This window comes from Lycium ferocissimum, chromosome 9 (assembly GCF_029784015.1).
Source record: "Lycium ferocissimum isolate CSIRO_LF1 chromosome 9, AGI_CSIRO_Lferr_CH_V1, whole genome shotgun sequence".
Lineage (NCBI taxonomy): Eukaryota > Viridiplantae > Streptophyta > Magnoliopsida > Solanales > Solanaceae > Lycium > Lycium ferocissimum.
This window is the reverse complement of record NC_081350.1, coordinates 23,861,634-23,877,387: the sequence shown is the minus strand read 5'-3', so window position 1 is coordinate 23,877,387 and position 15,754 is coordinate 23,861,634. Positions and strand designations below refer to the sequence as shown.

At 31.8% G+C, this 15,754-nt stretch overlaps 2 protein-coding genes across 2 annotated transcripts; one reads left to right on the top strand and one right to left on the bottom strand.

Annotated features, from left to right (window-relative positions):
• Positions 1-3,551: 3,551 nt before the first annotated feature.
• On the bottom strand, positions 3,552-6,682 carry LOC132031691 (uncharacterized protein At4g15970-like; the record flags this gene model as incomplete). Its single annotated transcript, XM_059421631.1, has 2 exons — positions 3,552-4,037; positions 6,266-6,682. Coding segments are annotated over 2 exons (903 nt in total), but the record flags the coding sequence as incomplete, so codon positions are not given.
• Positions 6,683-10,555: 3,873 nt separating this feature from the next.
• LOC132031690 (uncharacterized) lies at positions 10,556-11,065 on the top strand. Its single transcript, XM_059421630.1, has one exon. It carries the CDS (start codon positions 10,556-10,558, stop codon positions 11,063-11,065), a length of 510 nt encoding a protein of 169 aa, XP_059277613.1.
• Positions 11,066-15,754: the final 4,689 nt, after the last annotated feature.

The following is a 15,754-nucleotide window of genomic DNA, read 5'->3' as shown; positions in this document are numbered from 1 at the left end:
AAATAATTTTTCTTAATGGGTGTGTCCAAGCTAAAAGCATCACTTATTATGAAATGGACAGAGTAGTACTCCATCCATCTCAAAATATTAGTTGCTTTTTTGGTTTACACGCCCTTTAAGAAACAATGATTAAAAGGGATTTTTTACTACTTTAACCTTATTTATGTCTAAGCTATTAGCTCTCTACATTAAATGTTCAAATCAATTTATGTGTTAATGAAGGAGTTTGTAGTCTTAAAGAAATTCTATCAAGGGTGAAATAGGAAAAAGATGATTAATTTTGCCTTGAACTCCGAAAACGACAAATAATTTGAGGCAACTATTTTTAGTAACCACGACAAATATTTTGAGACGGAGGGAGTAATTATTACGAAATAATTAATAATAATCATTTGATGAGATCTATAATTAATTAAGTTAATCAGAGCATTAATGATGACAGGAAGCTATCCCAAACGCATTAAAGAAAAGCGCGAAGACTTTTAATAAGCAATGTCAACAATAATGGTTTGCAAACCAACGAGGTACGTTTGGTGATTTCGATAAATAATATTTTCTTCATCCCAAAATAATACTCTTTTCGTCTCAAATTATCACTCGTTTTTTCTAAAAAAAGTTATCTCAAATTATTTGTAATTTTTAGAAGTTTAAAACAAAATTAATCATTTTTCCCATTTTATCCTTAATGGTAATTGTCTTCAACAACAAACAAAAATATACCTAGTGTAATCCCTCACTGTCTTGAAGACTACAAACACCTGTATCAATAGAGCAAATTTTTGATGAAGAAAGATTATATTTTAAGACATAAATGAGGGTAAAATAGTCAAAAATCTCTCCTAATTAATATTTTCTTAAGGGACGTGTAAAAGAGAAACAAGACGAATAATTTGAGATGGAGGAAGTATCACGTTTCATTTCTCGAGAGTCAATTTGACTCATCCATAAAGCTAAATTTGATTAAATTAATTCAGTATTTAAAAAAAAAAAAACTTAAACATTTGAAAACTATTGGAAAATAATATAATTTGCAATTCTATTCTCATACCAATATGGTGAAAAAATATATCTTAGAGATATTTTCGATATGAAGGGAAATGTTTTTCAAAGAAAATAAGTGTGTTTCTTATTTTTCTCGTGTTTGGTATGTAAGCAAAAAATATTATCCTAAAAACATTTGTATATAATCTAGATAAGTTTTCTGGGAGGTGGGGTGAGGGCGTGGGGTGTAGGCGGGTGGTGGGGATAAGGGCTACGAGGGTGGGGGTGAAGATGAGGTGTGTTGGAGAGTGAGGAGGACACAATCAATGTGTAATGTCACTTGTGGAAATGTTTTCCTTACTCCCACACCATAAGAGAAGTCAATTTCCCCATTTTGAAAGGACTTGTTTTTCTAGAGAAAATGTTCTCCAACATTATTGATCAATATTCAAACATGGAATTGAAAAATATTTTCTGAAATACATTTTGCTTCATACCCAACATATATATTCAAATTATTGGTCAAAGTTCAAATAATTTGAATCATGTAAAGTGAAACATGATAAGTATTTTGTGACTGAAAGAGTACTATAGTTTTGAAAAATTGCTTCTTGTATTTATTTAGATCAATTAGTTATTTTGAGGCCGTTTTCGAGTGCGTTAATTGTTATCTCTAAGTGTTCAAACCAGTATTTTAGTAAAACCAGAAAAAACCAAAAACAATGTTAAGAACAGAATGTAGATGAAACAGAAATTTTCGAGCCCACAAGTTTCTTGTGTGTCCTTAAGAAATCTAATCCCCTCACAATTGCCAAGGTTAATGGATTAATTCCTCCCAGGTTAGAACGAAAAACTATTCTGCAAAAGCGACAATGCAAATTGCAGAACTTCAGTGAACTCAAATGGCGGTAGCAAATCACACTAGACACTTACATTTTGGTTTGAAAAATATGCAGAATGCAGAAGAGAGAGGGGAGTAAAAACGCAAAGTTGCTACTGTTCGAAAATTTTTGAGTGTCGAAAACTGAGGCAGAGCCTCGGAATTTAAAGCCATAGTTTGGGAAGACATGCCTGTTCGTAACAAGCAGTGTCTGTTCGGTATAATATTATCGTTTGGGAAAAAATAATTTTCGTGAATTTTTAATTTAATTTAAATTATCGCGGAAAATATCAGAATTTAGGAAAATAAATAATGGCATTTAGAAAATAAATTTGGTCAAAAAAGATTATCAACCAAATCATTTGATCGAAGCCAAAGCCAAGCCGAGCAACAACGCCGGCGCGAGGAGAGTTCTCTTCTCAATTCGTTAAGAACTAGAAGAAGTGTTTTTCTATATAAGCACATACTTATCACTTTCCACCACCAATGTGGGAGAATGCTCACTTGGAAAAGTTACATTTCCAAAATTTCACCTCCCTCCAATTTTGTTTCCTCTATTTTCCAATTCACACTTCATCTTTAAAGCTCACTACTTGGTGACCTTAAATCCCAACATTAACGACAGCACAACAGACCATGAAATCCTCCCAAGTAAATTTCCCATTTTCTTCTCGCTTCCTTTCTACTATATATGCATTAGAGGTTCTCTACTACTTTACATTTTTATTTCATTTATGTTTCTCCATTTTTCAGGTTCAATTGCTTTATTAGTTTTTTAAGCCAGAAGAAGTAATATGCCACCAGTTATATATTAATGGGAAAAAAAGAAAAATTAGCTAATATAGCAAAAAGCATATTCTCTACGTTAATTAATTAGACTCAGAGTACTTCAATAGCAAGAAGAAAGAAGGAAACAAGCAAGAGGCAGAAAAGCACACCAGTAGTAGTCTACTATGCCTATGTCAACAGTATGAACGTGATAAAGATATAGGTGGAAAGCTTAGTGCGTAAAAAAGAACTTTTAATTGAGTTCAGTCTTTTGTTTCGAGGAATTTTAATACTCTACGTATACAAACATGTAATGCACAAAATGCTAATGTAAGCTGTTCTATTATTCGAAATATAAGATGTATTATGGAGCTACTCATTATATTTTAAATTAGTAAAACGATAAGCACTGTTCGTTAGTTGGGGGAAGGATCCGTAGATTTTTTGTGAAACTTATACTCAAAATCCTTGATGAACTTATTGAATCTCTTAAAGAGTTTTTATGCTCTACTTCAATTAATTAAAGATTGAGTTAAAAGAGAATTCCGCTTTACAAAACATCTTTGTTAAGAACCTAAGCGACTTGCTTTAAAGCGCTTGGGAGAATTGGATTAATCAAAATCTAGAAGATACCCTCCATAAAAAGGGAGATTGGTAATCTTGAACATAAGGCAAGTTACCTGCTACAACAAACATAAATGATCTGATAGTGTAAACTTTTTTTACACGATAAATGAATATTAGTTAATAATATATTATAATAAGAGAAAATACTCAAAAGGAAATAAAAAGAAAAAGAATAGACTGAGAAAATACCATTATAAAATAAAAAAGACTAAGAAAAAAAGTTGCATGAAGGATTTTACACTTACACGGACCATGATAAATAGAAGAAGATAGATTGTTCTTTTAATAACTCAATTTAACCACTGATTCTTGGGACAGTCCAAGTTTGTGGCTTTGACATCCTTTCATCACCAGGTAAAGCCATATACTTTTCCCAATCATCAAGCGCCATTGTTAAGTCATGCATTTTATTGTCAATTCCTATACAACAATTCGCATGCATTGTACAAACAAAATTGAGATCTTTGCTAGGCTCACAAAATCCCCCAAATAGAGCTGTGTCCAAAAACCTTATTTTCAATCCAACATCTTTAATAAATGGATTGAGTTTAATCATGTTGAGTACATCTTGATCGTGTTTTCCTGGATGAGCCTCTCTTGCATTGTACCAAAATTTGTAAAATTTGATGGTTCGTTGATTTGATTTGACATAGTGAAAACCGGAATTTGGTGAATTGTTCAAGTTCATATAGTCGTACGAGTAATGGTCACATGAAATTTGGAAATCGGCGTCCGGATAAAAATGTACAAAAAGTTGTCGAAACCACAATATATCAGCATCCTGAAAGGACAAAAAAATACTTTTTTATAGATAGGAGAATAGCAATATATACAAATTTCAAAGCGTAAATATATTAATGGATGAAATTCTGAAAGCTGATTACTGGACCACCTAGAAAAATGACATTCAAATTAAAGTCAGACTATGATCTAGAAAATTCTACGTAATTGTTTTAAATGAATCTTTTGTTTCTTTTGTTAACTAATGAATGATGAAGAGTAAAGAAGAGGTCATGCATATCGAAGAAGTTTCTCCATTTCTCTTCCAAGTTCATAACAAAGCTTACACAGCCAATTAATTAAGGTAAAATTAACAAAATGACTACCTTTTAGTAGTTTCCTATCATTTATAGCTATCTTTTAAAAATTACCATTTGTAGCTATATTTTCCCAAATTAAGGTATTTTTTCGGATGTATTTGATGCTTATAAATACATAGTAACACAGTAAAAAATAAAACATATCCCTTGATTTAGGGCCATAACGGTGGGATCAATTAATTAGCTATTAATTGGTATTTTTTACCATACCCTTCCACAAAATCAGATTTTAGATTACCTTTCCATAACCATTTTCTATTCCTCCATCCAATCTTCAACATTCAAACATAAAAAATCAAAAATTCAAAATTTAAAAACACTCAACAGCCAATATTTTTGAAATTTTTCAATATTGATTTCGTTCTTGATTTACCCATGTATTTGATAGCAATGTATTTGAAATTTCCAATCAAACCCCATGTATTTTATATTAAATTTCATGTATTTGTGTGAGTAACAATTTGCATCAATCATGTATTTTAGCGGTAATGTATTTGAAGTTTTCAATATTGATTTCGTTTTGATTTACACATGTATTTGATAGCATAACCAATGTATTTGAAGTTACCAATCAAACCCCATGTATTTTTATATTAAATCTCATGTATTTGTGTGAGTAGCAATTTGCATCACACATGTATTTGATGGATTAATTTGAACAAAATACACAAATATATAGAAAACTTACAATGTTTTTTCGTACTCATGTATGTGAAACTAGATGAACTTATGAAATTAATTTGAACAAAATACACAAAAATATAGAAAAACTTACATAAATACACCACCAACCACAACAATTGGTAGCTATACCATAGAACATACACAAATACATATATTTTTCATCTTCTCAAAACCCTAAAAAACCTTAGACCACCAAAAAAAACCTAGCCACAGATCAAATGTAACTCGGTCCAAATTTATGGGCACTGGTCCACGGGTCAAAAGTCTTGGCATTTACAGCTACAACTTGCCCACAATGGGAGATAAGCCCACAGTCATAATGAATGATCATTCTAGTTGCAACATCATTCACATAAAAAAAAATGAAAAGGTTAATTGCCTTCTTATGTTTAATTTGTCCACAAAGCTTGAAATCATGGAAACCAAAAAAATTTTGAGAGAGGGGCGGCCGCCACCCATGGTGGTGGTTGATAGAAGGAGAGAGAGAGAATTTTTTAGGGATTTGAAAAATGAAAAATCTGAAATGGGTAGTGAGTGAGAATAGAGAAAGTAAAAAATTTATGAAAAAGGAGATAATATGGTAATGTATATTAAGTGATTAATGGTAATGTATATTAAGTGATTAATATTGTTACCATTAAAAGGGGGATATGGGATTGGGGGTGCTAAATTTTAGGTGTATTTGTGCACCAGTAACTGAAAGTTACTGTGTAGCTATATTAGTTAAATTCCAAAAGTATTTAGTTATTATTAGTAATTAAAACAAAAGGTAGTTAATATCACTAATTATGCACTAAAAGTAGCTATAACACGTAATTTTTCCATTAATTAATCCTAGGTTATGGTTGGTTCTCAGTTTATAACACCCATCAATGTAATTTAACATGTTATAGTATCTATACACCACTTGCTTTATTTTTTAAGCTTAACTTGTATACTCTGACGACGGTCTAAATAAATTTTTACACTATCATATCATTTGGTAGATAACTACAAAGTCCGTTCGTGAAGATGAGATGAGTAATCTAGAAAATTCAGATATTGTGTAAAAATTCTTTACTGTGTAAATGAATGGATTTATTTAAACCCTCATTTATCAGCTAGTTTCACTAATTATGGATAATTATTTCTAATTTTTAGGTGATCTGATAGTGTAAAAGTTTTCTTACGTGATTAATATATAGGTAATAAAATTAATGTTAATGATAAAGTGAAGGAAGAGTACCGTGAAAATGAAGTTATATCCCATCTCAAGGACAATACGCTGAAAATAAATTTTCCTCCACGTAATCTTGAAATAATCCTCACTCATGTAAAGAGCCTCACCAGAGAAATCAACACCTTTTGTAGTGAGTGCATAGTAATGAAGTTGTTTCTCCAAACAACGAGTATATGCAGTTTGGTCCAAAGCTGCAACTAATACATGTTTCAAAAGTGGTTTTGTTTGGTTTCCAACTCTAAAGCTTTTCAAGAAAATATCAAATATGGAGTTTGGCTCTGTCCATGCTGCATTTAGAGCTGTTATTATCACTGTTTTGTCTCTCATTGCTGCTTTCTCTAACACTTTATCTAACTGGCTTTTTTGCTTCTTCTTCTTCTCCTGAAAATATACACAAATCTGGTAGTGATTTTTTAATTCAATTTACTCTCACCGTCCATTTTTACCTGTCCACTGTACAGGAGCGGCTCAAAAAATTTGGTGGCCTAAAGCCAAACTGCAATTTTATTTTGTTTCATTTATTTCAATGACAAATGTGGATGATCCAAAAAGGTCTATATCCAAAAGTAATGTAAAGATTCAAATGAGTTATTTTTTCTTTTCAACACTAATATCAATCATAATTTCAGTTTTTTTTTTTTTATACTTGTTCCATCCCAACATACTTGTTATAATTCCTTTCTAAAGAGTCAAATCTTATACATTTTGATCAACATTTTTAAGATGTATTTTTTCATCATATTGATATGAGAAAAACTGCAACTTATAGTACTCTTTGTAACTTTTGAATGTCTAACTTTAAATATATTGAATTAATCCTATTTTTAGCTTCAAATATTACAAACCATCTCTCGAATAGTGAAAGATACCAATTATTTTGGAATGAAGGGAGTAAATATTTCATAGTTTCTACACTACTTTTTAATTAAAACAAAATTTAAAATAACATATACACATACTATAATTAGAAAATGGGGCCCCCAAATTTTGGCGGCCTAAAGCAATGGCCTTAGAGGCCTTACCCTCTGGCCGGCCCTGCAACTATACTAAAAATACATATACGCTTTTAATTGTGCAGTTTAGCAAATCAAGACAGTATATTTATCACAAGAGTCCGTTTAGATTTGCTTATGACTTTTGACTTATAAGCCAAAAGCCACAAGTTAGGAATTCTTGCTTATGTCTTTTGGCTTATTTTTGTTATTTTGACTTTAAAAAAAGTGCTTAAAAATATTTTTTATTTTACTCAAACACTACAAAAGTGCTTAAAAGCTATTTTGGCTTAAAAGCACCTAAAATAGTCAATCCAAACAGGCTCTTAATTCCTAAGTTACCCTTATTATTAATTATAATCAATTTTCAATGCATTTTCCAAAATATTAAATTTATTATATTTAATTAAAGGGTGATATAGTAAACTTATCATTTTATTAATTACTTTTTAAGCGATGTGCTAAGTCAAACACGGACAAGTAAAAATGAACGGGGGAGTAGTGAATTTGTTTGACTCTCGTCAAGCCACATGAATTGAAACAAAGGGAGTAAGTACTCCCTCCGTCTCAAAATATTTATCACATTTTTCATTTGCACGCCCCTTAAGAAAACATTTGTAAGGGTAGCATTTTGACTATTTTTCGCTCTTAACATATCTCTCCTCAATAAATTTCTACTCCATTGATGGTGAGAACCTCTTAAATGTTGTTAATTAATACAAGGGTAAAATGGAAAAAAGTTACTTAATTTTCTCTTGGTTAAATAAAACGACAATTATTTTGAGACAAGTATTTTGGGTAAGGACAACAAATATTTTGAGACGGAGGGAGTAAAGAATTTAAGGATAATCACTGGAAGTCAAATTCAGATTGGCTTGTAATTAACTGGGATCTAATTTAGCACGCTCTTCAATTTATCTAAGTAAAGACATTTGTTTGAGAAAAGAAATATCATGTTTTTGATTTTTTTTTTTTTTTTGTAACACAATGATTGTATAATATTTCCAAGAAAGTTTAAAACGTTTTTTTTCTTCTTTCAAAAGTGGGTTTATCATGAAGAAGTTTTGAGGTTGTTCTTCATTCGCTCACAAAATGCTCAAAAAAAAGAGAAAAAGAAAGAAACTTCAATTATCCAAACACTAGCTTTTGAAACCACAAATTAACTTCTTCTTCTAAAAGTTTTATTCAAGCAAATTTTCCAAATGTTGAAAAAAAGAAGAAAGAGAGAAACACACTTGTTCCTATTAATGAACATGACTCCAACCATATCAGCATTATGTGTCTAATAGGTACAATTTCTGAGTAGCATAAATGTTCAATAGGAACAAGTTTGGGTTCTAGTATCAAAGCAAAAGATAGAGACAAATTTAGGTCTGCTTATGACTTTAACTGAACAAACAACTTACCTTTTTGGCCAAAAAAGAAGAAAAAGAAAACTTACTTTTGATCCTTGGGCTGAAACATTGGCAGTACTATCATTGTAGTGATGAGGCAAATTTCCAGTCGTGGAGCCATTTGATTACGAAGTTGTGTTTACATAGTTCGAGTCGAAAGCCAATGAGGAAACAAGTTTATAATTAGGAAAGAATTGGAGAGGGTAAGAAGAGTGATAAAGGAGGTGAGATAAAAGAGCAACCGCTAAGAAACAAAGGAAAATCTTCACAATGTTACATGAAGAAATTCTTTTATTGGTGTTGGTGGAGGCCATTGGTAGTGGTGGTGGCTATATAGGGCTTCAACCAACAAGTTTCTTCATCACCTAATTTGTTGTTGTTTCCACCTCCCTCTAGATTTGCCGTTCTTTTTTTGCATGTTAAATTCTTGAAAGTACAAACGAACTATATCTATATATATCCCATTTCTCTCTTTAAATATGTCCAAGTCAACTCTCACTTATTCCCTTTTCTAAGTAAAGCCCTAGCTGAGTAGCTTCTCTCTTATTTTTACCGTTGTTTTAGGTTAATTTGCACAAATCACCTAATATTTTTTATTTATTTATACTGGAAATTTGTACTTTTATCTCTTAAAATATTTTTCATCTGATTGACCATTACGTTACGTCATGAGATAATGGTTAATTAGCTTCGCTTTCTTTTAATTTTCCCAAGTAGAATAGTACTTATCTTTGTTAAAATTGGCCATATCAACCAGTTAGGCAAGTGCATTAGAAAATGATAATTATCAAAGGAGGTATCCAAATCGACCTGCCTATGCTCAATATTATCGCTCACTAGTGAATTGGTTCGCGCTTCGCGCGATTATAAAATTCTTATAGAATTTATGAAATATATTTTTTCATATCATAATAGTTAAATCTTTTTTAGTGTTCAAATTCAAATGGATTAGATTATTGTCACTTAGTTTTATTATTTTTCTTTAATTTTTTAACATGATTTTTATTCTCCCAGAATTACTTGAATTTTATATAATAATATATAATTTATATAGGTGGAACATCGTTTAAACGTAGTTTTATTTTGTTAATTTTATTTTATGAGTTTTAATCTCTTTATGTCGATATGCTTAAAATGTAGTTTTCCTTTGTTCATCTAATATATTAAGCTTGGCACTGTAATATGCTTTCAACAGGAGGAAAAGTGACACTCATCAAGCACATTCTAGCTGCTATGCCTGTTTATCTGCTTTCTATGTGTCAACCTCCAAAATCAATCATCAATCAAATGGAGAAAATCTTTGCAAACTTCTTAAGGGGGGACCAAAGAAGGGAAAAATAAACAACATTGGGTGGCTTGGACTAAAATGTGCTTTCCAAATGAAGGAGGAATAGGCATCAGATCTCTACAAGATGTGTCAGACAGTTTTGGGGCCAAATTATGGTGGAGCTATAGAACAAAGAAATCTTTGTGGGCTGAATTCCTAAATGCAAAATATGCTAGGAGGATACACCCAGTAGCTAGGAAATGGAGCTATACACAATCTCATTGCTAGAGAAGACTGATGAAAAGCAGAGACAAGGTGGAACACTTAATTCAATGGAAGATCAATGAAGGAAATTCAAGTTTTTGGTGGGATAATTGACCGGAAAAGGAAGACTTGCTCAGTATGGTAATGCAAACACCTCTATCGTAGGGCAGGTATCTGATTACTTTTGCAATGATGGATGGAATACCACAAAACTTAACAAAATCCTTCCTCATGAGATAGTGATACATATCCAAGGAATTACTAGAGAATTTCCAATTATGAAAGATCAGCCTATATGGACTGATAACAAAGATGGGAAATTTTCCTCAGAATCACTTGAACCGTATCGATACATCATAACCCCTCCATGATCAATAAGATGATATGGCACAAGAAAAATCCCTTTAAAGTTTCATTCTTTCTCTGGAGGTTGCTGAAACACAAAGTAGCTGTTGACCTTAACTTGGGGAAATTTGGCATCAACATCCCTTCTATGTGTTCTTGTTGCATCAGTCATAAAGAGGAATCTGAGGAGCACCTATTCTTTGATAGTATGATCGGCAACAATAACTGGAAGTATTTCAATCAAGTGTTTGGCATCAGTAGTGGTCCGGCTAATCTAAGACATCTTATGATCACTTGGTGGCTGACAAAAGGTAAAAATGACATTCAAAAAATAGCTCTTCAAATTCTTCCTGGAATTATTGTATGGCAGGTATGGAAAGCAAGATGTAAGAGCAGATTTGAGAATGTAAAAATGCATCATAACAGGATTATCCCTCAAATTTGTCAACAACTTATTATCATTATCCACAAGCAAATTCCCAGGATCCCTCCTTTGCTTGATTGGGAAGTTTTTCAAAAAGTGATGGAGTTTGCTAAGGAGTAAATCACCGCTATCCCTGTAAAATGGAATCCTCCCAAAACTGGATACATAAAGCTGAATACTGATGGGTGCTCTAAAGGAAACCCCGGAATGAGTGAGGTGGAATAATGAGAAATGATAGGGGCCGTATGGTGAACATATTTGCCATGCCTTTTGGATGTATGACTAATAACAAGGCAGAGGCCATGGCTTTGAAGATGGGGATTGAGTGGTGTAATAGGAATGGAATAAAGAAAATCGAAATAGAATGCGATTCTATGCTTCTAATGGACAGGATTTCTAGGAAGAATGATGTTCCATGGGAGCTATGGGGCATCATCAACAACATTCGAGGGATGCTGTCCCAACTGGAAGGCTGGTCAATTCACCATTGCTTCAGAGAAGGAAATAAAGTTGCGGATTTATTGGCTAACTGGGGTCTACAATGCAGTAGAGATATATTTGAAACAAATATACACAACATTCCGAGAGAGATCAGGGGAGCTATCAATGTAGATAGAATGCAATTACCATCTTTCAGAATGAAGACTCATCGAAATGCCTTTTGCTTAGATAGACAAATGTATAGGCTATATAATTTTGATGTTCCTTAATAGGTGATAAATCTGTATAGAGAGGTTGGTAGCAATCTCTCACCAAGAAGGCTCTTTTGTAAGCTTAGAAGGAAATCCTACTTATTTGATGATATGGAGCATGCTCCACTCTAAGTAGGTGCAGGGAGATCTACTCCTTTGCTATGTAACTGGTGCAATTAAATATATATATATATATATATATATATATATATATATATATATATATATATATATATATATATATATATATATATAAATATGCCGCCATGCTCTAGTGATAGAGATGGGAGAGATTGATAAAAAAAAATAATCTAATATATTAAGCAACTATTGATCTAACTTCTCTTCTATACCTTTCAAGAGTTACATTTTAATGCTTTCTTCTTTTTAATAATCTTTACAAAGGAAAATGCATCAACAACAACGTCTACAACTAAAATAATAAGGAAATCGAAGAAAAGCACGCAAACAAAATCTCTTCGATTGCCTCATCTTTTTCCTTCCATTTACCTTTTCCCCCCTTTTCTTGGTTCTTTTTTTTCTTGCTTCCTCGCCGATTCAATACCTGCCTTTTCTTTTTCTTCCTTCACCCGAAACATCACATTCGTTATAGTCAACAACTCTACTCTAAGGGTACTCTTTTCCTTCCTTAAAATCATCGAAACTATACTAAAATTTCATAAAATCTAAAAAAATTGTTCATTTCCTTTAAAACATTTTCCTATGAAACACACGACATTGTCGAAAAAGGAGAGAGAATTCAAAATAGAAATGTAATTTTCAAGCTCAGCTTTATTGAGAATCCTTTTGACCATAGAGAGATTCATCATTTACTAATTTCTTTTCATTGAAAAGATGTAAAATTATTTATTAAAGCTAATTGTAAAATAACATCTTCATTTACTATTGTTGATATATTTTCCAACCTTAGCCGTTAATAGCTAAGCAACAAAAGCATTGTTGCACTATCTATAAAATAATTGGTATCAAAACTTTAGTACTTGGAATAACCTCCTTTCGGTTCAAGAAAGTTCATAGGCATCAGAGATCAAAAAAGAAAGAAGAAGAGAATAACACAAATAGCAATCATATAATCCGCCAAAAACAATAGTATCATAAAATCACCAAAAAGACAAAATAGGGGAAAATATCACAGTCATGTATAAAATATAACAATATAATGTTCTAGAAATTAAAAAAAATAAAAACAAAGAGTCTAAAAGAACTCACCTGGCGTAAAAGAGAAGACAAAATCAGTTGGGTTAGAGAAGTAGTGATTAAATTTGTGTTGCTTATCATATTGTTTATAAGGATTTTTGAAAGAGAAATAATCATGATATCTAATCAAAGCTGAAAAAAAAAAACTGAAAGTTTTAAGTACCCATTTATGGGATTTAATACAGTAATTAATAGCAGTTTGATCGTGGAATACTCCAGACAAAAGGCTTATTTGGGCTGCTTCATATGTGGACTTGAATGCTCCATAAAAGGCTTTTATTAACCTATAGGTTAATAGCAGAAATAACTCAAAAAATGCAACAAAATATGAGCAAAATGCCAAAAAAAAGAAGAAGAGAAAAACGATAAATGCAAATGCTGGCTATAGAGAGGTGTCATATCACCTTGTCTATGCCGAGCTTTATATTTATATATAGATATAGATTTAAGTTGAATTGCAATAAACAGAAACAAAAGGATGAAAAAAAAAAAAAGAATGGCTAAAAAGGAGAAAAAGAAGAACAAACAGAAAACCGACACAAACTTAGCAGAACTGAATTTGTTAGCATATTAGTGAAATTATGAAAAGATTGTTAGTTCCTAATATTAACTTTAGATACTATCTTTTTGTTTACCAACTGTTAGTTCCTAATATTAACTTTAGATACTATCTTTTTGTTTACCAACTGTTAGTTCCTAATATTAACTTTAGATACTATCTTTTTGTTTACCAACATCCCTTGGTGTTAGTTCATTAGCTAATTCATATATTTATGTTATTCATATACTTTTATGACATATACTATTAAATGTACGTACCCAATAAAACTTATTTAATGTTTTTTATAAGAATGTTGTAAGGATTACTAAAATTAAAAGGTAAAGTTAAAAATAAAATTTCGTAGATTTCATCTTTTATAAAACTATAAATAACCATACAAAATTTAATTTTTAATTGTATATCGAGAAATAGAATTAAATTTTAGTGACATAATCTGTGAAAACTAAAATCAAAACCTTGTAGCATGCAAAATAATAGCGACGAAATAACTGATCAACTAATTTTTGTAGATAATTTTTTCAACGTTCCTATTTTTTGACAGTTTATCATATCTCCAGTAATCGTCTATCAAAACAAATAAAGAAACAAAATAGTTACCTAGCCAAAATAATAAAAAAAAGAGGAGCTCAATCCAAAGAAAAAAAAAATCAAAAAGAGTAAATAAACAATTAGTATAAATAAAATTAAGCCATTTAATTATCCCGATTACAAGAAAATTAGATACATTGCATCTGTGAAAAAGATATCATCAAATCATTTTTTTTTTTTTTTTTTTTGCAAAGTCAAATACAAAAATACTAAATCTAAACTATTTAAATGAAACAAAGAAAAAGCATTACCAAAAAGGACATTCATGTCAAGTGACTAGTGATGTTAATGCCTTGTCCTTCTCAAATCTCCCCATAGTCATCTTCTAGTCTTCTTTAATTTCATTTGTCCACCATTTGATGCTCTACTTATCCCTGCAATAAATAATACAATACACCCAAAAATTGATGTACTACAAATAAGAATTGTAAAAACATAAATTACAAGCCTACATGTTACGTTCTTGCTTAGAATCAAATATAGAATACCAAAAATTAATTTATTGAATGAAAATATTAGAAAGTAAGATCATACACAATATTTTTGTTACTAAATACTTGACTAAGTAAAAAATGCACAATAGGACACATTACATGACGGATAGCATACCCAAAAAGAAAGAATGAGAAGTTGTATATATATAGGGCACAAAATAGGATATCAATTACTAGATGAACAAATTGGGTAATTATTGGTGATTAAATACACGAGAAAACGGTTTTTGGCCAATGCACCATCAAAGAAGATGCTAGGTGGGCTGAATTGGGCAATTCGCAGAATTGCCCTTCTTTTGGGGTGATCTTTAAATTTTGCCCCTCATATTTGAAATCTTTAAATTTTGCCCTTTCTAAGCAAACCCATGGGTTCCAGGTTCGAACTCCCACACAGTCAAAATTTTAAAAAAAATTCGTAACGCAAAGTTTAAATTTCGCTATGCCCCCACCTAAGATACACTTGTGAAGGAATTACTAAAGTTATGCGACCCGCATACTTATGCCTTATGCGTACTGCATTCTTTTGGTAATTTTTCACGAGTTTATGCCGGTCCGCATAAAAGTTTGCCCATTAAAAGTATGCCCCCACCGGCATAAACTTGTTAGTGAATTACCAAAGTTATGCCGGACCCGCATACTTATGCCTTATGGGCGTACTTGGCATAGGTATGTTCCGGTCCGCATAACTTTGGTAATTCCTTCACAAGTTTATTCCGGTCCCATAAAAGTTCGCCCATTAAAAGAATGCCCCCCACCGGCATAAACTGTTTAGGAATTACCAAAGTTATACGGACTCCGGCATACTTATGCCAAGTCCGCCCATAAGGCATGAAATTTGGTAATTCTCATCAAGTGTATGCTCGGTCCGCATACACCCGACCCAAACCTTGCCTTGCAATTTTTTTTTTTTTTTTAATTTATGCTTGAGCGGGGGTTCGAACTCGTAACCTCATGATTTCGCGTGAACGCCGTAGTTGCAATGCGAAGGGCAAAAAATTAAAAACCAAAGAATATGAGGGGCATAATTTAAAGACCACAAATATGAGGGGCAAAATTTAAAGACCACCCCAAAAGAAGGGCAATTCGCGCAAAAAAAAAAAGGGCTGAATTCAAGGGTTTAATTGTGATTTATTGTATAGGTGTAGTTCTGTACGTGGGCAAAGGAATATTTAATATATAAGGATGAGGCCTTTTAAATTATGTAGAAAAATGCCAAAAAAGGAGAAAAAAGATAAATAGGAATGGAGGCCATAGA

What these genes read in the sequence shown, in the direction of transcription:
- LOC132031690 (XM_059421630.1), top strand. Translation starts at nt 10,556, where the DNA reads ATGATATGGCACAAGAAAAATCCCTTTAAAGTTTCATTCTTTCTCTGG.